This window comes from Pieris napi, chromosome 2 (genome assembly GCF_905475465.1).
Source record: "Pieris napi chromosome 2, ilPieNapi1.2, whole genome shotgun sequence".
NCBI classification, from domain to species: domain Eukaryota; kingdom Metazoa; phylum Arthropoda; class Insecta; order Lepidoptera; family Pieridae; genus Pieris; species Pieris napi.
In genome coordinates this window covers 14,102,478-14,123,748 of record NC_062235.1, presented here as the reverse complement: position 1 = coordinate 14,123,748, position 21,271 = coordinate 14,102,478, and the positions used below count along the sequence as shown (strand labels likewise).

General features: G+C 39.5%; 5 protein-coding genes across 10 annotated transcripts; 3 read left to right on the top strand and 2 right to left on the bottom strand.

Annotated features, from left to right (window-relative positions):
- Nucleotides 1-3,639: 3,639 nt before the first annotated feature.
- LOC125062226 lies at nucleotides 3,640-5,132 on the top strand. The gene is made up of 3 exons (XM_047667998.1): nucleotides 3,640-3,798; nucleotides 3,888-3,929; nucleotides 4,004-5,132. The coding sequence occupies exons 1-3, from the start codon at nucleotides 3,763-3,765 to the stop codon at nucleotides 4,586-4,588; spliced, it is 663 nt and encodes a 220-aa protein (XP_047523954.1). The 5' UTR covers nucleotides 3,640-3,762; the 3' UTR covers nucleotides 4,589-5,132.
- Nucleotides 5,133-6,819: 1,687 nt separating this feature from the next.
- Nucleotides 6,820-17,716, bottom strand: LOC125062143. 5 transcript variants are annotated; one of them, XM_047667779.1, is made up of 14 exons: nucleotides 17,398-17,715; nucleotides 16,486-16,656; nucleotides 16,093-16,297; nucleotides 11,798-11,993; nucleotides 11,574-11,733; nucleotides 11,210-11,505; nucleotides 10,741-11,122; nucleotides 10,506-10,666; nucleotides 10,240-10,436; nucleotides 10,042-10,174; nucleotides 7,548-7,860; nucleotides 7,341-7,478; nucleotides 7,095-7,261; nucleotides 6,820-7,028 (listed from the first exon to the last, which is right to left on the bottom strand). In XM_047667779.1, the coding sequence occupies exons 2-14, from the start codon at nucleotides 16,547-16,549 to the stop codon at nucleotides 6,885-6,887; spliced, it is 2,556 nt and encodes an 851-aa protein (XP_047523735.1). In that variant the 5' UTR covers nucleotides 16,550-16,656; nucleotides 17,398-17,715; the 3' UTR covers nucleotides 6,820-6,884. The 5 variants fall into 5 exon arrangements, with proteins under 5 accessions (XP_047523735.1, XP_047523694.1, XP_047523726.1 ...); XM_047667738.1 differs by having other exon boundaries at nucleotides 7,341-7,860; nucleotides 17,398-17,716; XM_047667770.1 differs by having other exon boundaries at nucleotides 7,341-7,860; nucleotides 16,486-16,614; nucleotides 17,442-17,716.
- Nucleotides 12,177-14,595, top strand: LOC125062163 (protein ALP1-like). Of its 2 annotated transcripts, XM_047667856.1 has the most exons (3): nucleotides 12,178-12,596; nucleotides 13,642-14,174; nucleotides 14,508-14,595. In XM_047667856.1, the coding sequence occupies exons 1-3, from the start codon at nucleotides 12,322-12,324 to the stop codon at nucleotides 14,546-14,548; spliced, it is 849 nt and encodes a 282-aa protein (XP_047523812.1). In that variant the 5' UTR covers nucleotides 12,178-12,321; the 3' UTR covers nucleotides 14,549-14,595. The 2 variants fall into 2 exon arrangements, with proteins under 2 accessions (XP_047523803.1, XP_047523812.1); XM_047667847.1 differs by having other exon boundaries at nucleotides 12,177-12,596; nucleotides 13,642-14,595.
- Nucleotides 12,778-15,074, bottom strand: LOC125062181. The gene is made up of 2 exons (XM_047667893.1): nucleotides 14,597-15,074; nucleotides 12,778-13,546 (listed from the first exon to the last, which is right to left on the bottom strand). Exons 1-2 carry the CDS (start codon nucleotides 14,769-14,771, stop codon nucleotides 12,807-12,809), a joined length of 915 nt encoding a protein of 304 aa, XP_047523849.1. The 5' UTR covers nucleotides 14,772-15,074; the 3' UTR covers nucleotides 12,778-12,806.
- Nucleotides 17,717-19,704: 1,988 nt separating the features above from the next.
- On the top strand, nucleotides 19,705-21,228 carry LOC125062233 (superoxide dismutase [Cu-Zn]). The gene is made up of 4 exons (XM_047668010.1): nucleotides 19,705-19,906; nucleotides 20,264-20,314; nucleotides 20,632-20,799; nucleotides 20,883-21,228. Exons 1-4 carry the CDS (start codon nucleotides 19,841-19,843, stop codon nucleotides 21,060-21,062), a joined length of 465 nt encoding a protein of 154 aa, XP_047523966.1. The 5' UTR covers nucleotides 19,705-19,840; the 3' UTR covers nucleotides 21,063-21,228.
- Nucleotides 21,229-21,271: the final 43 nt, after the last annotated feature.

Sequence of the window (21,271 nt, the reverse complement as noted above, 5' to 3'; positions counted from 1 at the left end):
AGGATAGAATTGTAGCGGCGCTGGTCAGCATCATACTTGGCCTGCCAAGATCCACGTGGCACTGGCAGCTCATCCATAGAGGGTGGTTTGAACTGAGACCCACCATGGTAACGGCGCACTGCAACACACAATTTATATATTTGGGGTCTTCACAACTATTATAATAAGAGAATCACGACTTTGCTACACATATTTTTTTAAGATGTACAACACACATTTACAATTGTTAACCAACTCTTGATTATGAACAAAAACTGCTTACACATTATATCATATTTTATTTTATTTTACAATTTTAGGGAAGCTTACAGCTAAAAAAGGTTCAATAATATAAATCTAGCTATAAAGAATAATTGAGGTAAGTAACTAACAAATCAAAGTCAATATGACCTGAAAAGATCTTTACAAAATGTTTAAGCCATCTTGAATCCATTTTTGAAATGCTGCGTTTATGGTTTTGTACTGTAGGCATCTCTTATAACATCATGTTAAAACAAATACTAGAGGCAGATATGAGTCGGACCGTACCCTAAATTTAATATCTGTATACAAGCATTTAAAGGTTAGTTATGTAATAATTTTTTAATTAAATAAATCGCAAATTATTATGAAACCATCATGTAAGAAATGTGTTCAAGTTCCATATGTAGAACACGGAATATGTTTTTAGAGAAGAAAACTTAAAAAGTAAATGAATAAAAATGTAAGGCCTTAATTATTTACCTGTCGTTTGCATTAGACGAGACGCTAGAACTCTAGGCAAAGCCATGGTTATAACTTGTTACGAAATTTCAAGGATGAAAAATAAATTCTTAATGATTATTAGTTTTATTTAAAAAAAACTAATGCTGATTATACGCAGATGTACGTCGTTAACTCGTTAGTCGTACCCGTAACCCGTAGGCCGTAACACAGACTAACACACTATACTGCACAGTGCAAAGGGATTAGTCATTAGGGAGATATGGTGCGTTTTCCAATTACAGAGCATTTTGCGACTCAGTGCCGCACAATGCCGCATAATGCTGAAGCTTAATTGGAACGTGAATTAGTTTTCAAATGCATCAGCAGAGTGCGCTAAGTCAGTGTTGTAAAAAAAATGTTGAATTTGTATGAATTGAGTTAGCAACCTCATTAATGTATAAATAATGTGGTAAACAATAATAATTGGTTGAAAACTTTTTACGCTTATTTTAATCATCAAATTATTTAATTAACATTTTTTTTATTGAAATAATAGAAAACCTTTAAAGAATATAAGGTTTTAACAAGCTAAATTAAAACAGTAAAATATTTAGTTTCATGTAAGAAGTTTACATCATTTACGTTTTCAGTAATATTTTTCAATGATTTCTAAAAAATTATATACTTTTTCAAAACCATTTCAATTTTTTCTAAAGTATAATCCTGTAAAATAAATTTGTTTACAGATCCGAATTTTAAAATAAAATTGTATTCATATTTTAAATGTGGAATATAAAAAAAGTAACTATGTATCATCCATACTAATATTTTTGTTTTAGCAGTTTGAAATAACTTTAATTATTTTCAAAATCTACGACGAAACGAAAGCCTTACAAATTTTTCAACAATAAATAATATTTACTAACGAAAATTTCGATAAATGCCAACTTAAAGAAAAATACTGGTCAATTTTCTGTCACTGTGTTGGTATTGTTTGCGAGAAGCTCGCGAGAGCATTCGTTTTGAGAGTGCTCAATTGTGCGAAGCGTTGCTGTAGTTGGAACACTCGACGTTGAGCATTATGCCGCAAAATGCGCTCTAGTGCTGTAATTGGAAAACGCACCATGTAGTAACAAAAAGTAATATAAGTATAGGGGAAAGAGCGCCCACTCGCGGCAATTCTTTGAACATAAATCTGAAGTGTTGTGTGCGCCATCTGTGTGTTGTAATAGGAACTAATCTATAGTATATTATAGCTATGTATATAACGACTTTATGTTTTTGATATAGAGCGCATTCCCATTTATAGTTTTTATTTAATAAGAGTAAATAAAATGATACAATTTGTAATACATATTTATTTTTATAATTTTTATATGTATTATAATAGTTTTGGGCTGCAATTTTCAATTCATCCTTACCGTTGTATGAGATTTTGCCACAATATTCTATTTATACTCCTACACCAACTATAAATTAAAACATTGAATGTAGTATCAACGAAAAAGTCCTTTAGTCTTCTTTTATGTGTATCACATTTGAAAGGAGATTCGGTAAATATTTCGACAAGTGAAATTATAGTGCCTTTTACATATGTTTTTGACACATTTTTTTAGACAAGAAACGGCTATGCTTTGTATGTCTTTAAAATATTTTTCTATTATAACTTTTGGGTAGCACAGCCATTTCTTGTTCACAAAATATTATTTTCTTTGTAGGAACGCATTATTTTTCACATTTTGTAATCTGTATTAACTCTTCCCTGCAATCTTTACAAACTTTTACAATACATTTTAAACATTTCTTCAGGACCCATCCACAAACATTCCCTTGACTGGCATCACTATCTAAGCTGGTTCCAACATCTTCATTGTAATTTATTTTTACTTCCATTTGACTATTATTAGGAACATTAGGATTGTACGAGCCAAGGCTGTACATTTTACTCGCTCAGGCTTCCTTATTTTATAAGCTTAATTATTTCCTATGTAAGTACGTGCCAGGGATCGTACATTCCAATCATCCACAAGCGTGATGTTTTTATAAGTACGTGCCAGGGCTCGTACATTCCAATCATCCACGAGTGTGATGTTTTTATTATGTAAGTACGTGCTCTGGCTGTACAGTTTGATCATTTATAAGCATGACGATTTCCTACAATCGTCGGAGTCACGCCCCGAGAGTATAGCCAGACGCAGGCACTCTCTTCGCCTGTTACTATGCAGTCATTCGTAATTAACTAAATCGTTGGAGTTTCACCCCGGGAGCATAGCCAGACGTAGGCACTCTCTCTGTTTGTTAGATTGCACTTATTATATAGCAATTAACATAATAGTTATTATTCCGCTCATATTCTATTGTATAACGCGAGTGATAAATATAGAGTAAGTTCAATTTATTCTATTATTTCGAACCCCTGATGACCCAGGAACCGTACAAGGATTATCAAACCCTTAAAAAAAATCTAATGTTTCTAAACATTCATTATTGTCAGCTTCGCAATTTGCTCTACGCGAATGGGGCGCACTAAAACCATTTAACAATAAAGCTTTATATGCCCCTTCAAAAGCCACGGTGTTTGGGGAGACGTTTCTGCCGCTTAAACTCCTGATGTTCCCAAAAAAGTTTTCTATAGGGTCCTGGGTAGTAACTAGTAAACTTAAAAAAATGGAAAAGCATTATGGTCGTCGCTGTATACAATATTACAGTTTCCAATTACCACAGACATTAATGATCTAAAATCTAAATACGTCTCACTTTTTAGTTTTTATCACAAATTATATCTTAGACTAGTGCTTTCTTTTTCTATGCTAATTTTTGACTTGGAAAATCTTCCTTTGTAAGGCAGGATTAGAACTCAGATGCCTTTATTTAATTGACATGGCTTAAGAATAAATCCATTTTCGACAGGCGTGATCCACTAATGCCAAACGAATTCGTATGAAAATAGTCACGTGACAAAGCGTGAGCATTCCACGACTGTCGAAAACTGACTTAGTGACTTTGTCTCAAACCTTTGCCATTTTAATTAGTAATTGGGATTGTTTTTAATAATAAAAAATACTTGTAAAGGTAAACATGGACAACGACACCACTGCAGGTTTAACTACAAATGTAAGTTTTGAGTGACTGTTTGAGAGTAATAACAATAAATAAAATTTTCGTAACAATAAACACATATTTTGTATTTTTATTTGTTTTAGGAACAAACGGAAATGGAAAGACTTTCAGTATTAGAAGATAGGGTAAAGCACAAATTTAAACAGTAACATTATCATAATCATTAGATAAAACTATTAATTATTTATTTCTGTTTTAGGTCTGTCCTTTATGTTCATCTAAAATTAATTTCTTTTTTATCAATTACTTTGAAAAATTTTTGATGTGTGAGAACACCGAGTGCGAGTTTCCATTTGGTTATGAAGACTTACAGTTTGCCAAAGTGGATAATCCTGACACTGAAACTGTGTCTATAAGAACTAAACAAAGTTATTCATCACCTTCATCTATTTCTGGCATCACAGTATCTGACGTAGACCAGCTGTACCAAGCATGTGAGTCTGAGAATCCTGATCAAGTACCTGTATCTTTAAATCGGCCAACTAGACCCCGTCAAAGCAATATACTTAAAAATGTCGCCCCTCTCAATAGCCTTCACTCAGAAATTATGAAAATGAATAGTCGGATGAAGATAAGCGATCTCACAGATAAGAAACTGATTAAAAATCTTTACAAGCTACAGAATTGTACTGGAACACAGTTATTGAAACCGCAAGAGTTGACTACCTTAAAACGGGGTGAATGCCAAAAGCAAGCGGAAGTTAAAATAGATATAAATCGGATGGAAAATGACATCTCTGTTATAAAAATTGAGTTGCTGAGTTCAGAGGTTAGTGGAGATTAGTATTGGTGATATACTGGTATGTAGATGGTGCACTGGGAATGTACGACATGTCAATGAATCCACAATATTCTACTTTAATTCTTTTAAGTACCGTCACATTTTTCCCAGCAAAAAATATTAATAATTTGCTATCTTAGAAAAGTAATTTTTTTTAAATGTACAATGGAATAAATGATATTAAAGTTGTCCAATTGTATGAAAAAATTTGATTCATCAGTTCCTAATAAGCAACAGTACAATACGGACGTCGTTTTTGAAGTGAAACTTCTATAGGCGCATGAGGGTAAAATTTTCACGGATGAAACGCAATAATATTAACGTCACGAAAATGTGCAGCGTTTTTGTCGAAGAAAAGAGAGAGAGTGAGAAAGGGCGAACGTAGCATGAAGCAAATAGCTATGGGCGAGAGTAGGCAAGCAACTGAGAAAGATCGAAAGAGAGAGTGAGATAGAGCGAACGTCGCACCACGCACAGTGCCATGGAGCGCGAGGTGGGAGAGAGCTATAGTGAGAAACGAGAAAAATACACGCTATTGGTTGATGTACATATTCGTTTAGTAGTTACATATAAGAACTTTAGATGGCAATTCTGTCGCATAACGTCTTGTGCAGTAAACGTAGATTTTTTATTTATTTATTCAATCAATAGCACTTATACAGTGGGAATATAGATATACAAATACATGGAGTGATCATATACTGGTACATGGTCATCTACTGAGGCTTTTACCTTAGTAATAATTAATTTACAAAGAAGTTTCACTTCTGACAAGTGTACCTACTTTGTACGCACGCACTTTTTTTCCACCGTTCCCGTTCGTTTCAATTTAACGTTATAAAATGACTAGTAGACTCGGCCAAGCGTTGCTGTGGCTAAGGTTTTTGTTACAGATGTTAAATAGTATCTTATGTGAAACGTTGGTACTTTCAACACAGCGCGGCGCCATCTGTTAGAATTGTGATTTGTGACTGTCAAATAATAACAGACAAATAATTAGCAATAAATTAAAATTGCGACTATAATTTGAGATTTAAACTATCCTATCTCTCAAGTCGGATCGAACTGCACTTGGTGTGCAAATTTGATTGATATCGGTTCGGTAGTTTAGGAGTCCATTGAGGACAAACATTGTGACACGAGATTTATATATACATATTAAGATATATTGTTAGGTATTAGAAGCAGTAAATATTTAAAAAAAAAAACAAAGCACTTAGTCAACCTAGGAAGTTTTATTCCTTACATAACGATTTTATTTAACTAACTACAACAATGAAATAATAATCGACCGAACATAATAATTAACACAACTAAAATCCGAAACTAATACGTAGAACAACCACTAAACACAACTGAAACATCTGTCACGTCCGATAGCCAATCGCAGAATACCCCCTGCCTAGGACGTATACGTGTAAGTATAATTTTAACCCTGGAAAGATAGTCTGCGTAAAATTTACGCATGCGTTTTCGAATAATTGCTCTCTTTTTCTAATTAGCGCGAATCCATAGCTGTGCCTTTAGGACATCTCATTCGTGGTTGGGACTTGGGAGCTGCCGCGTGACGTAAGTGTCAATAAGGTAAGTGCCACCGATTTTGAAATATAACGACCGCGTGAGTCAAAATTACGCATGATTATCTTTATCGTGACTTTTATGATTTGGGCTTATATGACAGTTTTATTGTGTTTCGTAACTTTTAATACTTTATATCATAACTAATATTATAATTTCATTTTTAAAGATATTGAGGCAAATATATATCACAATGGGGAGTACAAATTTAAACGAACACGAAATCCTGGCCGCTCTTATGCAAAGTGATGACGAGCTTCCGTGTAAGGACACCGAAAGTGAAGTAGCGGACCACGTTTAAAGTTTTCTTTTTTTAAAAATACAAATAAAGGAGTTTAAAAATTATCTGCAGTATTAATTATTCTAATATATGTGTATATATAATAACATACAATTCATTAAAATAAACTATTAAACCTAGACCTACAACTAATTCAAATTCTTGCGTAAATTTTACGCATGATTATCTTTTCCGTATTACAAAATATGATTATCTTTCTAGGGTTAAATAGCAATGGCTCGCATCGAGAAGTAGAAGGTACCGGAAAGGAAAAAGTAGGACAAAATGAAATGAGATACCATCAAAAACATAATTCAATTCTTGTGCTAATGGATTTACGATCGATCTCTCAAGTCTTTGGAAAAAAATAACAAACTATAGAGGAAAACATTTATTGCCGAAGGATGAAGTTTCTTCAAACCAAATATTTATTATTATTAACTAAGAGGCTCCCGAAGCCGGAGGTCCGTCGAGCGACCGCAGCTCGTCGGGCAGCGCGTGCAGCCGCAGCTGCTTCTCGAGCAGCGCGTCCGCCAACACCTCCGCCTCCTCGCCGCAGCAGCGCGCCCCTCGCACGTGCAGCCACTGCGGAGAAGTCGGTCCGTCAGCCTCGGCGGCGGGGGTCGCGGGGAGGGGGAGCGGAGTACTCACCTTATCGTGCGGAGTCAGCTGCAGCGCGGTCAGCAGGGCTCGCTTGGTCTTCGGGTCGGCGGCGCGCGCCTCCGCCTCGAGCCTCGCCGCCCAAGCCGCTCCGCCGCTCGCCACGCCGCCCGTTCCGCCGGTCGCCCGTCTGGCCGCTCGCACCGCGCGCGCCGTCTCTGCCGCATCGAGACTACCGTGAATCGAAACAATCGAGAGGAAGGAGACGCATCTACGGCGGGGCGGAGGGTCACCCACCGACTGGCGGCCAGTCCCGACACGACGCACGCAGGAAGGTCGGCAGCAGCGAGGCTAGGGCGGCCGTCGGCGACCGCGGAGGAGCCAGCGCGCTCAGGCGCCACTGCACGCTCGGGGTCCGTCGGGCGGAAGCGCTCGCTGCCGGAGAGGATAAGGCGTCAGCTCTCGAAAGAACGGGGCGTCGGCGTCGGACGGCGGCGGACTCACCGAGGTTGAGGTGAGCGTTGCCGGGGTAGAGCCGCGCCAGGCGGTGCTCGGCCCCCGCGGCGGCGCCCCGCCGGACGAGCTCGCTCGCGGTCTCCTCGTAGTATCGCAGGGCGTCTCCTTCGGTGTTGGCCACGTGCGCCTGCGCGTGCAGTAGTCGCGCGAGCAGTTCGCGGCGTCGAGAGGGCGACGCGAGTGCGACCCTCGCTCGCGCCCACTCGGTCGAGCTCGGGCGCAGAAACGACGTCACGTCCGTCGTCTCCTCTTCGGTAGTCTCACTCAGGCTCCGCTCTAACTCGACGCACCGCTCCTCGCACTGTGCGAGTAAAGAGAATAATAATAAAAATGTACGTCGATACAAATAAAATTCACGGACTGAACTCACCACCCTCAGACCGACCGTAAGTCCTTATCGTTCCTTAGGACAGATAGTAGAGATAGATGTCACACTCACACTCTCGGGAACAAACCACACTGTTAGCTCATTTAGGCCTTCGCCAAATCTCTCAATGGCTTTTAGATAATCTCCAAATACCTACATATGTTTTTACATATCGAAATCCAGCAAACCAAACCCTATCCCGCCTATTAAATTACACTCATGTTTGAACCTTCACAGCGACTGCCCTCTCCTGGAACCCACGAAAACAACCAAATACCTGGGATTCGAGATTGATTCGAGGCTGTCGGGGCCCTCAAATAAACTATGTTCTCGAGTTCGCAAACTTATAAATGTTTTCAAACGCTTTCGAAAACCTAGTGATCCACATAAAATCAAGATAGTGTATACTGCATATCTGTATGGGGTGGAGCGGCATTGTCTTCCGCTACTGAACTTCAAAATTGTACAATGAAACAAAACTTTTAACTGTGAGACAATTATACTTAATAGCAATATGCCGACTTTTTTTGCCGAAAACGCAAACCTATATATAAGCAACCCAAAAATCGCACTTTCTTCGCCCGACGCCTTTTGTCCTTCCGAGACCCTTTCATCTTTAACCACTTCCTTAAAAACAAAATTATCACTAACATTTCAAAAATCACTTTACATACATTCACTAAATAACTCAAACGATATCTTGTTAACCTGTCATATGCTGATACTGAAAATATTCTGATTGTGCAAAAATAGTGTTAATATAAGCGTGTAGAAATAATTAATATAATTGATAAAACACTGTTTACGAGTCAAAAGGAAGAGACTGGCCGCCCACAACACAGGGAATCCTAGTGCGCTTTACTTCATCTGAACATCCTGTATATTGTGGATAATAAAGTTTTTGAAGTTATACTTCTTTAGCCGCGTTATGAAATATTTATGAGAGTGAAATTTTACGATGCGCGCGCACCGTGACACAAAATTCAGTATGGGCGCCGAGCGTGATGGGAATAACACAATCTACTTGTAGTACCTTTTAAACAAATAAAGCAGTTTTAATTATTTTTTCAAAGAAATTTAGCAATGCTTTTTCACAAAGACCTATTTATACTTAGTTAAAAGGTTATGAAACATACCTAGTTATTAAATTGAATTAATAATATAATATAATAATAATTATTATTAATATTAATAAATAATTGAATAATATACTAAATATTAAATATTGTTAAATTATTAACGCTTAATATTGATTATTCATTATTTAATATTTTAAAAAAATAAAGAAAGCCAAAGAAGTATAATTTCTTACGCGCGTACATAAGTACACGCACCATTTTTTTTTTCTTTCTTTCTTTCTTTCTTTATGTCAAGAAGTCTTTCTGCTGCTGCAGCTGCTCCGACGTGAGACCGTATTTTGTTTCATGCGGAGTCCAAACTAATACACAGGTCACAACTCATTCCGACCGATGCGTCGATCGGGCTCGAGATGGCCGATATCAGTAAACGTGGTTGACTTTTTATTAGGCCGAGTCCTCAAAGGCTAACGAAATGAAACTCTCTAAGATGTCAATTCCCTAAGAGAGAAAGCTGATCGAGTGCAGCAAGCAGTTCCGGCTTCAAGAGATGTCGAAAGTGACGCGACTTTTGAACTACTCTCGTGGGTCTCACGCTATACACAGCAAAATACAATAATATAACTTTTACACTAACATTATTCGTTTTGGACCCTGAATCACTACGCATTGCCTCCGCTTAGAAGCGCCCATATGTACTCCCCTTAAGTGTCCCTGCGGCTTTGAAGCGAGTAGCCTTGGACACCGTGGCCTACGTTACCTTGGCCAAAAGAGTGCAGGTCGTTTTTTTCGCCACGACGCTCTCTCATCTACGTCAACGTTTCAGCCGTTTTGGCAGGCATCGCGAGAGACGCAAGACGAAGCAAAAAAGCCGTAGACCTACGTATGAGCGAGGCTTGTAGTTCGAGTTCGAGGAAACGTTTTTGAATTGTCTCGATGGTATTTATGTGCGTTTTGAAATGTGGTGACCGGATTACGGTAGAATATCGACAGGGCAAGTGTTTTGTAAAGAGTTATCGTACTGCAAATTGAGACTCACCGCGGCGAGGGCGGCGGCCTTCGAAGCGGCGTCGGGCGGCGAGAAGCCGAGCGTGGGCGGCGGCGGACGGCGCAGCACCGCCAGCACCGTCGCGCACTCGCCGGCCTCCGCCCCGCTCACTTCGCCCGTCACCCTGCGGACCGGGACGCGGGTCAGACGGCGTCCGGAGATCCCCGGCCGGCCCGGGACGACACGTACCTGGCGACGTAGAGCGCGTCCTCGGGGGGCGCGTCGACGTCGGCGAGGGCGGCGCGCAGCGCGTGCGCGGCCGCCGCCCTCGCCCTCTCGGCGCCGTCCTCGACGCCCTCGCCGCGCGCCGCGTCCGCCTCCAGCAGCGCGAACTCGGCGAACGCCGTCGGCGAAGTCGGCGCCGACCGCTTCAGGACGCCGCGGGCCTGCGGGCAGACCCCTCGTCAGCGATCGGCCGCGGTCGACGGAACTACCCCGACGGCGGACGACCTCACCCGACGTCGCAGCGCGGCCCGCTCGGCGCGGCGGTCCGGCGGCGCGGCCAGGAGCAGCGCCCGCAGCCAGCGCAGCCGCCAGCAGACGAGAGCCTCGCGCCGGGCGCCGCCGCACGCCGAGCAGCACGCCTCCCACAACGCCGACACCCAGGTGCCGTACCCTGCACGGGACGTTTACGTTTTTACGTTCGGTCATCCGTCGCCCGCTCCCCGTCCCTCCGCCGTCTCGTCCTACCGGTGTCGTCGGCGAAATAGTGCGGCGGATCGGCGAGCGCCTCCAGCGCGGCGGCCGCCGGAGGCTCGTCGGGGCGGGGCCCGCGGCTCGAGAGAGCGAGAAGGGCCTCCGCCGTGCCGTCCCGCTCGCCGAGCGCCCGCGCCGCCGCCTCCGTCGCCGGCAGCAGGGGCACCTTGGCGAGCAGCAGCAACCGCACCGCGAGGCCGGCGACGTCGGCGTCGCCGACGACGGGCAGCAGCAGGTCGGCCACGTCCGCCGGCAGGGGCGCGCGCTGAGGGTCGGCGTCGGAGGCGCGGGGGGCGGCGGGGCGCCAGTGGGCCGCGGCCCGCGCTCGCTCCACGCGCGTCCACACCACGCCGACGGGCAACCCGCTGCGGACGGCCTGGCGGAGGAGGCGGGTGAAGGGTTTCGCGAACAGATCTTTCGAATAGTGTTCGGCTTCGAGCGAACGACGTTCGGCGATAGTCACCTCGTCCTCGAGGTCGAGCAGACGTCGCTCGGCCGCGGCGGACTCGGAGGGCGCGGGCGGGAACTCGGGCGCGGGAAGGTTCATGGCCACGAGCAGCTCGACGGCCAGCACCAGCCTCTCCCACAGCCCCGCCGAGCGCAGGCCCAGGCCGAAGGCGTGCAGCAGTCGCAGCGCGGCGGCCGGGCGTCGACCGCAGTCGGCCAGGGCCGCCCGCGCCGTCTCCGTCGCCTCGCCCTCCGGCCCCGCGGCGGCGACGAGGCGGGCCCACGTCTCCGTGCGGACCGAGGGGCGCCGCTCTGAAACGTTTCCGACGCTCGTTCACGGAGACCTTCGGAGCCGGGCTTCGGCTCGCGTCGATCTATACCTTTCCGGAGCGATTCCCGCAGCTCTTCGACGTACCGCCGGCGAGGCAGCGCGGTCTGCATGAGGTCGAGGAGCCTCTCCCTGAGGCGGACGGAATCGGGCAGCCGGCCGGCCGCCTCCCGCGCCGCTTCGAGGGCTCCCTCCACGCTCTCGCACACCTCCTGGAAAACGGACCCGACGTGAGACCTGGCCGACAGCGCGGCGCCGAGGGGACGATGCGAGTACCCTGAAGTCGATGTAGGATTCCCAAAGCTGAAGATCGTCCGGCGTCTCGGTGAGAAGCTTGCGGTAGGCGATGAGTCGTTCCGTTAAACTATCGGATTCATCTGTTATTTCTTTAGAAAAATATCTTTTCCACCTTTTCTTTTCGTCTTTTTTACTTTGTTTCGATCCAATTGTCAGAGAGTTAGTGTAGTTGTATCTGAAAAATAGAGATGTTTTACTTTAATAATAATTCTTCATATTTAGATTTTTAGATCTTTTAAATCCTCTTCCAAGTGAAGTGAAGAGATTTTTTTTATGCAACATTAAACGCTAAGGCCGGGTTCCCACTATGCCGGAACTGCAGATATCCCGGTCCGGTAAAATTGCCGGAAGGCCTAGTGGCTGTACAAATTGTATGGCCGGGTTCCCACTACGCCGGACCGGCAGATCTGCCGAAAACCGGACACCGGACAGAGTGTTCACATTACATCGGATCCCGGAAGAAATTCAGACAGTCCTCAGTTGAATTTGGACCTGCGCGCACAATGGACGACGAAATTGTTGTGTTGTGGTGGTATCTTAATAGAAGGCAAAATAAAAGAAAACATTGGGTACACCCTATTTTACGGGAAAGATTTTCACTTGGAACATTTGAAACATTAATGGGTGAACTTAGAAGAGACGAATCAAAGTTCTTCAATTATTTTCGAATGACAGCAACCACTTTTGACGATTTACTGGGACGACTAGACATAAGAGTACGAGATACAAGTTTCAGAGAATGTATTTGCCCAGAACAAAGATTAGCCATATGTCTAAGGTAAGATTATTTTATGCACTAGATTGCGTAATAATAGTTTTGACGTAGGTACCTACTTAAGACTGTATGAATGAATGAATGTTTGCTATGTATGTTTGTTTCATGAATGTGAATATATATAATGTGTGTGTGTGGGAGGGTGTATGTATTTGATAATCATTATGAATTAAAAATGCAAACAATTATTTAAGTATTTATTTGTACTCAAACTTAAATCCCTTCAAAATCTAAGTAATCTGAGTCTTGGGAATGTATGGAACGATTACTAGATGCTGATGGCGAAGCTGGAATCGGATTCGATGTCTGAGATGAAGTTGATGGTATAGATGTTGTTGCCTGTTGATTGCTACTATTATATTGCGTAGAGTATCCAGGGTAGTGTTGATCTTGCGTAGGTATTGGCTGTTGATTGACGCTATTATGTGTGTAGTATCCAGAATACTGATCTGGTCCGGTTATCTGATTATATGAATCACGCCAATGTCCGTAATTTGGTCTCTCATAATTCCTACTTTTAATTTTTTGCAACATTGTCATGACGCTAGCTTGAAATTCTAAAGTCTCTTCGATAGTTAAAGTGTTCAAGATTGGTATAATGCCTTTGAAGAAAGATAGATGATGGTTTTCCTTTTCTGGGTTTATTCTGGAGTCCAAAAACTTTACCATCCTGTCATTTACCTCTTTATTATCAATTTTTTTTTTATCTTTAATTAAAGGTGAACGAAAATCTGATTCCATGCCTACTTCAGTCTCGGTTCTTGCTTTTTTTGAAACTGACTCATGTGGTGGTCGAGGTTCGGAGACTTTTTTCAAAAACATTAATTGCTCGTGATATAAATAATTTCGTGTCTTTTTGGTCGAAGATCCAGATTTAGACTCATCTTTTTGTTTCTTTACTGTCTTAAGCCACGAATCTCGTATATTATTCCATTTAGTTGAAACCTGTTTTCCTGAAATCAATAAAAAAATATCATAAAACAATACAATTTGTTTCTTGGTGACGTATAAAGTAATAATGTATTAACAAAAAATACTTTTTTTTCAGATATTTAGCTTCAGGATGTTCATTCAAAGAAATACATTACTCATACAGAGTAGGCGTTTCGACAATAAGTAAACTAATAAAAGAAATGACCCACGTCATTTGGGAAAACCTAAAGACAGATTTCCTTAAGCTGCCTGATACTGAGAGAGAATGGGAGGACATCGCTTCAGGATTCGAAAGAAAAGCCAACTTTCCTCACTGTCTTGGAGCAGTAGATGGCAAACATATCAGAATTTTGAAACCAGCCAAGAGTGGTTCTATGTTCTTTAATTACAAGGAGTATTATTCTTTTGTATTAATGGCAGTTGTCGATTCAGAGTACCGATTTATTTTTATTAGTGTGGGCTCATTTGGCAAGGAATGCGATTCTAGTATATTAAAGGATAGTACATTTTGGCAAAAGATCAATGATGGTACTTTAAATGTACCAAAGCCTAGACCGCTTCATGAAAACTTGCACGAAGAATTACCGTTTATACTTGTTGGCGATGAAGGCTTTGCTTTAACACCTAATCTCCTACGTCCATATGGAGGTACACATTTGAATACTGATAAAAAGATTTTTAACTATAGACTAAGTCGAGCAAGAAGGTATGTTGAGTGCGCTTTTGGTATTCTGGCAAATAAGTGGCGAATAATCCATCGAGCTATAGATCTCAACGTAGACACAGCAATTCAAGTAATTAAAGCTTGTGCAGTCTTACATAATTTTGTAAGAGAAAAAGATGGTATAAATTTTGAAAGTTACCAAAATATAGAACATAGACAAGAACAAGAAACTACACCCATGAATCGAAATGTGTCGAGTCGAGGTGGCCCTAATGCCAACGCTATACGGACATCATTTACTAATTATTTTGTTTCAGATATTGGTTCCGTTCCGTGGCAGGCAGCAGCTATAAAATAAAATTTATCAATGCATTTACATTTTATCAATAAAACATTAAAAACTCACCGTACTGTTTTCTTTCTTTTTCATCCAGTTCATCGAAGTTTGGTTTCAGTATTAAACATACTTCACGCCATGCTGCTAACTTTAAGTTTTTGTCTTTATAAACGTCTTCGGTCTTATCCCACAGAACAGGTCTCTCTTGGACAAGCGTAATTAAAGTTTCTGCTTGAATATCCATGCTAAACGTCTACTTTTACCAGAACATGCGAGCCGAATGACGTGAGTGGAACACGGGCGGGGCGAGGGGAGCACGAGCAGGGCGAGCGGGGGACAGATACCGGCACAAACTCGTTCACATTACTCCGGGCCCGGTCGTTCTACCGGCAATTCGTAGTGACAAAACGTTCGGTAGAAATGCCGGGCTCGGCAAAAATGCCGGACCCGGGATAATGTGAATAGCTTCATATAAATTGTACAGCCACTAGCTCTTCCGGCAGATTTACCGGCGCGGCAGATCTGCCGGTCCGGCGTAGTGGGAACCCGGCCTATGACATTATCCCGAGTCCGGCTTTTTCGCTGAGCCCGGCATTTTTACCGAGCGTTTTGTCACTACAAAATGCCGGTAAAATCACCGGACCGGAGTAATGTAAACCAGCTCCGGCGCGTGTTCCCCGCCCCGCCGGTGCTCGGTGCTACCCGCGCTTCATTCGGCTCGCATTTTCTGAGTACAGTAGACGTGTAGCATGATGAACGACATTCAAATAGAAACTTTAATTAAATAATTGAAGAACTTTGCTACGTCACTTCTAAGTTCACCCATCAATGTTTCAAATGTCCCAAGTTTCCCATAAAATAGGATGTACTTTCTTCTTTTATTTTGCCTTCTGTACCACCACCACCACCACAACACAACAATATCATCGTCCATTGTGGGCACTGGTCCAAATTCAACTGAGTTGCTTGTCCGATTTTCTTCTGGGGTCCGGTGTAATGTGAACACTTTGTCCAGTGTCCGGTTTCCGGCAGATCTGCCAGTCCAGCATAGTGGGAACCCGGCCTAACCATGATACCTTTCTTTTAAACAGTCTTATAATGAAGATAATATGTAATTCATAAGTTATGATGTCTCTAAATACACACACCACACTACACCGCCATCTCACGGACCGGGCCGCCTGCAACCTAGCGCACAGCATGACATCTTGTTAAATTGATTAGCACCCTAACATACATATTGTAAAATCTTTTAAGCTATGCTGGGGGCTGCATAATTTCTATACTACAGAGTCAAGAAAAGAGTGACAGAAGAGAAAAAAGTTACATTGTACAAGAGGCACATCAACTAAGGTTGAGTATTTGAAATGTTTAAGGCAGTTTTATATCAAAACGAATTTTATATAAATTTATGAAAATTTTATATAAAATGTCTAAGAACTCATGTGTTACTGACTCAAGGAAAAGAAAAAAAAAATTAAATGCATTAATAAACAGAAGAAAAAAAATTACAATTATCCAATTGATAACCTTCGGTTTTAAGAAGTAGAAGAAAATTCACTTACTGTGGTCTACCTGGATAATAAAGTGTAGAAACATGCAAATTTCCATAGTCCACCTTGCAATCTAAATAAAAGTCATCTGAAGATAATGTTGACTGTAAAAGTGGTTTACAACATCTATCATGTGCCACTGCATCATCTTCAACATCACTGGACAGCAACTGTACTTCCATCGCCTCAGTAATGTCATGAGACGACAGCCTTTTTTCTTCAAATAATAACAATAACGTAAAATTTTAAAAAAATATTAGGAGATAAACAACTAAAACAAAATTTTCTAATAATACAAATTAGTATTTCTCCTGGACTTGAGCACACAGAAAACTTTAATAGAAAACAATATATATGTATGAAATATTTAAATATGTAATCGAATCGCTGTATTTTCGGAATTACCTGTATTTGAAAGTTGGTCCTCTTTAAATCCTACAACTTCGACATAAGCCGGGAAAAGAGACATATTTGGATACTCAAACTTGCGCTTTTTCAAACAAATTATATTCTGAACATTTTTGTATATTATTTCTAAAATACAAAACAAAGTGTTACCACTATGAGTGTCAGAACCAGTGCTTCCAGATCCCAAAAGTAAAATTACAGTGTTGTCAGCTAAAAAATATAGTAGTTTCTTAAAACAATACAGCAGATTCGAAATTCGATTACAGTAAAATTACAGTAAAAGTTTGTTTAAATATTAAAAGAAAAATAAGATGCTGTATTAATTTATTTGTAAATTCATATCATTGTAAGTTATTCTAAAATAATTTCCTCATGATTTTGATAAATTTTTGCATTCATCTTCAAAATCATTTCATTAGTGGGATTAAATTTCGACGAATTTTCAGAATTTCGACGAATGGCTTGCTGAGCTAACATATTTTCTTTAATAGTATTTGTGATCAGACAGTTCCTCTGCTTGGTTTTTATACTATTAATTTCACTAAACTTGCGTTCGCACTCAGCGTTTGAGTGAGGCAAAGACTAGACGGTTAGTTTTTGCTAAGCGTTAGTTCTGATTCATTGGGGAATTCCCCGCATTTAAACTAATATGTAGGTAACAATCCTACTCTACATTGTCTATAGATAGAGGTCAGTGGTTCTGGGTTCTAGATTAGGTTGCAAATTTATATTTCGTATTTTGTAATACGTAAAACGTATTAAATTTGATTAATTTGATAATATATATGAACGGAAATTAAATACAGTATTTTCATACACTGTATTTTATCATTACAGTATACAGTAGAAAAGTCTAAAATACAGTAAATCTACTGTAATTACAGTGTATCTGGAAGCGCTGGTCAGAACTGATTATTCAATTATTCATTATTTAGGTAAATATAATAATGTACAGTAACATTATATTTACCTACTGTTTACATTCACAGACTACTCGAGTAGGTTTCGCATGAATATTTGAAGATCACCGCAGAGTACAGTCAGCTGCGGCTTTCATGGATTTTCGCAAAAGGTAAGAAGTCGCTGTGTAAATCTCTCGTTTGTCAAACCCAATACGTTTGTGAAATATGGAACTAGCAACAGGCAACAGCTATATACACAAAGCCTCGTTTGATAATCGAGGATGACGGATGATGTACTCCAAATGAAAAATCCTACGACGATGTTTTTTCCGCACAGACTCTAGAGTATTTTTCTCTATGATAGCGAAAAAAAGGGTGCGTGTACTTATGTACGCGCGTAAGAAGTTATACTTCTTTGGCATTATTAAAAATAGTTTTTGATTGCATGCAAATAATTAATTACAATTAAATAATCAAAGACTGGAAAAGGAGTCATTAAAGTCAATAAAGTTCAGTTTACATTTGAAAAATTAATTAAATAAATATTTATTATTATTCTCTTACATTAAACAAATAAAACACTATTTATCTTTAAACCATTTTTATTTCATTATACTATTTATTTTTAAGTGACTCTAATGTCTTCATCAGAATTTCGGTTTGTAATTTTAAATTAATCATTACTTGGTTGTGCATCTACGAGGCTTCTCCAAGACTACTTGCTTTCTGCAACAAATAAGAGAATATTAATTTAAGCTCTGTCCATGCAAAACTTAAAATTTTTTATAATTCATATTATAAATTTTTTAACACATTTATATTAATATAATTATATAAATGTGTTAATTTAAATATAATACCGGTGTCTTCCTTGTAGGTTTCTTTGGAGTTGTTTGGGGATTCTTGTTGTTCAGTTCGACATGATTTTCTTTAACCTTTCTTTAATCCTACAAAATAATGAAATTGCTAAGTTATGTTGTCATTGTTGTGCACACCTTTGTTTGGCTTTTTTAGTATTCAAGTTATGTCAAAACTGATTTATTACCTTGTCATTGTTGGCTTTATTTGCTTTTGGGATATCAATTGTTTCCAAAATGATTTTATTTGTAATAACCTGAAATATATAAATAACATCTATTAATTTAAGTATCATGGTGAGTGGTTCGCACTCAGGTATTAAGGTGTATTATACCCACAGTCCATTATAAGTGGGAATGGGCTCACTTCTGGCAGGACAGAGTTTCGGTACTACAAGTGCAACATGGATGTTTTGTGGTATTACAATATCTCTAACTACCCTGTAGGGGAATAAAGTAATGTTGTAAGCATATGCCTATGCTTGAAAGGTTGAACCTTGAACATCACCATACATCATATTTATAATTAACATTCCTACCTCGACACCATCACAATCAAATTCATTGAAATCTACTTCAAACCATTGTGTCTCGAGAAGGTGATGGTGGCTTTGTTCCACCTCCAGTTTTTGATGTTTCACGGCGATAAGATGACAACTCTTTTTTTTTATTCAATTTAGTGCACTTCCACTGATTCATCAATTGTTTTTTGTCTCTTGTCCTTATATTTGCTAGATTAAATCTGATGTTTTGATTAAATAATGTGGTCATTTTTTTGAGATGCAGGTACTTATTAAAATGTTTACTTCTCTGTTATATCGCTCCAAGCCTTCATTTTCTCCTTATTAGTATTCGTGCTTAAATCTTTGTTCTCAATTATTGATATATAGGGTCGTAGAATATTTCTAAAAAGTTGCTGTAACAAACGCAATAAACAAAAGCAATGAATAATGGTTCATGTTTCAGTTTTAATCAACAATAATTCTCGATAATACATACGGATAGTTAACCTCAATTGTATTGAAGCACTCAGGAAGGTTAGCACAGTTTTTTCACAAATATTTTATATTATTTCACAAATATTTTGTATAATGAAAATAACTAGGTATATAATTATTAATTTTAAACAATAATTAAAACTCCTATATTTGTTTAAAAGGTAAATGTCATTGTCAGATGTCAATTGTCATGGTCATTCAAAATTCTTGTTAAGCTGCCAAGCTAGAATATGCGTGAAGTTAGCTTCACGCATATTCTATTTCTTTTTACTTGTAGTTTGTCTTATTCCCATCTCGCTCGCGCACGCTATATCACACTGCCAATTTTGTGTCATAGGTGCGCGCGCAATCGTAAAATTTCACTCTCATCAATTTTTCATAACGCGCCTAAAGAAGTACAACTTCAAAAATGCCTTCTTAACAACTGACGTCTGACACATTTTCTCGAACAATCAAATATAAAAATCCTACCTCCGGCTCCGTCAAGCCAACTTAGTAAAATTCAAATATTAATTTGAGACCGTCATTCGTCTTAGCCCTTAGGTAAAGAAATCGAAGACAAATTAATAAATTTATACTAATAAATTCATTAAAAATGCCAGTCAAAGCTGTTTGTGTCCTTAATGGCGACGTAAGCGGAACAGTGTTATTTGATCAAAAGGTAAAATAATCTATATAATATATTATTTATACCAATAAACTTTTTTATTTTCTTGATAATTGATTAATGACCTTGCAGTAACCTGCATATTTTGTATAACCCAATTTATCAACTGTACTTACATAATTGTACTATCTACTTGTATGAAATATAAACTAATATAGCACTTATCTTAATAACTATTAATAAGGTCAAAAGGTATTTAAGTGTTCAACGTTTAATCTACCTGTATCTGTCTTGTAATGTTTAATAAAAGTTAATTTATCCTATAGAATCTAAATTGGCATTTCTTAGAGACTGAATTGCTTTGTCATTCTATCAAGCTAGCTTAATCAAAAAATAAATTAATTTCATCAGGATGACAAGGCACCAGTTGTTGTAACTGGAGAGGTCAAAGGTCTATCCAAGGTATGTATTTTGTTTTATCTTTTTGGTAGATACTGTCTACTCCCTTATTTCTCCCTAAACTGTTTTAATTGTATATTATTATTAAATAAAAGCACTAAACAAAAATTAAATACCAGAAATTTTTAAATTTATTTTAATTTTAAGTATGTCCAACTAAAATATTTTATCATATGAATAATCAGATTAATTAGATAACTACAGATATAACAAATTAATTGAAAAGGAATCAGTTGAAAAGATTATGGTCCTATACCAAGTTTCCTAAATAAATTTTATATTCCTAGATTTTTTAGTTAATCTTTTGGGTATGTTAACAGGGAAAACATGGTTTCCATGTACATGAGTTTGGTGATAATACTAACGGATGTACTTCAGCTGGTCCCCATTTCAACCCATTTAAGCAAGATCATGGATCTCCAGATGCGGCTGTGCGACATGTTGGAGATTTAGGCAACATTGAAGCACAAGATGGTGGAGTTACTAAGGTTATAATCAAAATAAATTGTTGTGTTATATCACAATAAGTGTATTGTAAAATTGTCAAGTTACTCTCAATATGGCCTTACAGGTATGCATACAAGACTCGCAAATCTCACTCAGTGGTCCTCACAGTATTATTGGACGCACACTGGTTGTTCATGCAGATCCAGATGACTTGGGAATTGGTGGCCATGAGCTGAGCAAAACCACGGGTAATGCTGGTGCACGTATTGCCTGTGGTGTTATAGGATTGGCTAAAGCTGAATAAGTAATTTGTTTCTACTATAAAAAATAGCACTTTGACAAAATGATTTCATTTAAACATAAGATTCATCGTTGTTTAATCTCAGAAAATATGTCTCCTTTATGTTGGTGCAGGGGTTAAAAATATTTCAGTACCTGTGTGTTCTCTTTTAATAAACCATTTATTTAAACACATAGTCTTATTTAAAGATGAAGGAAGGTACTTGAAAAATA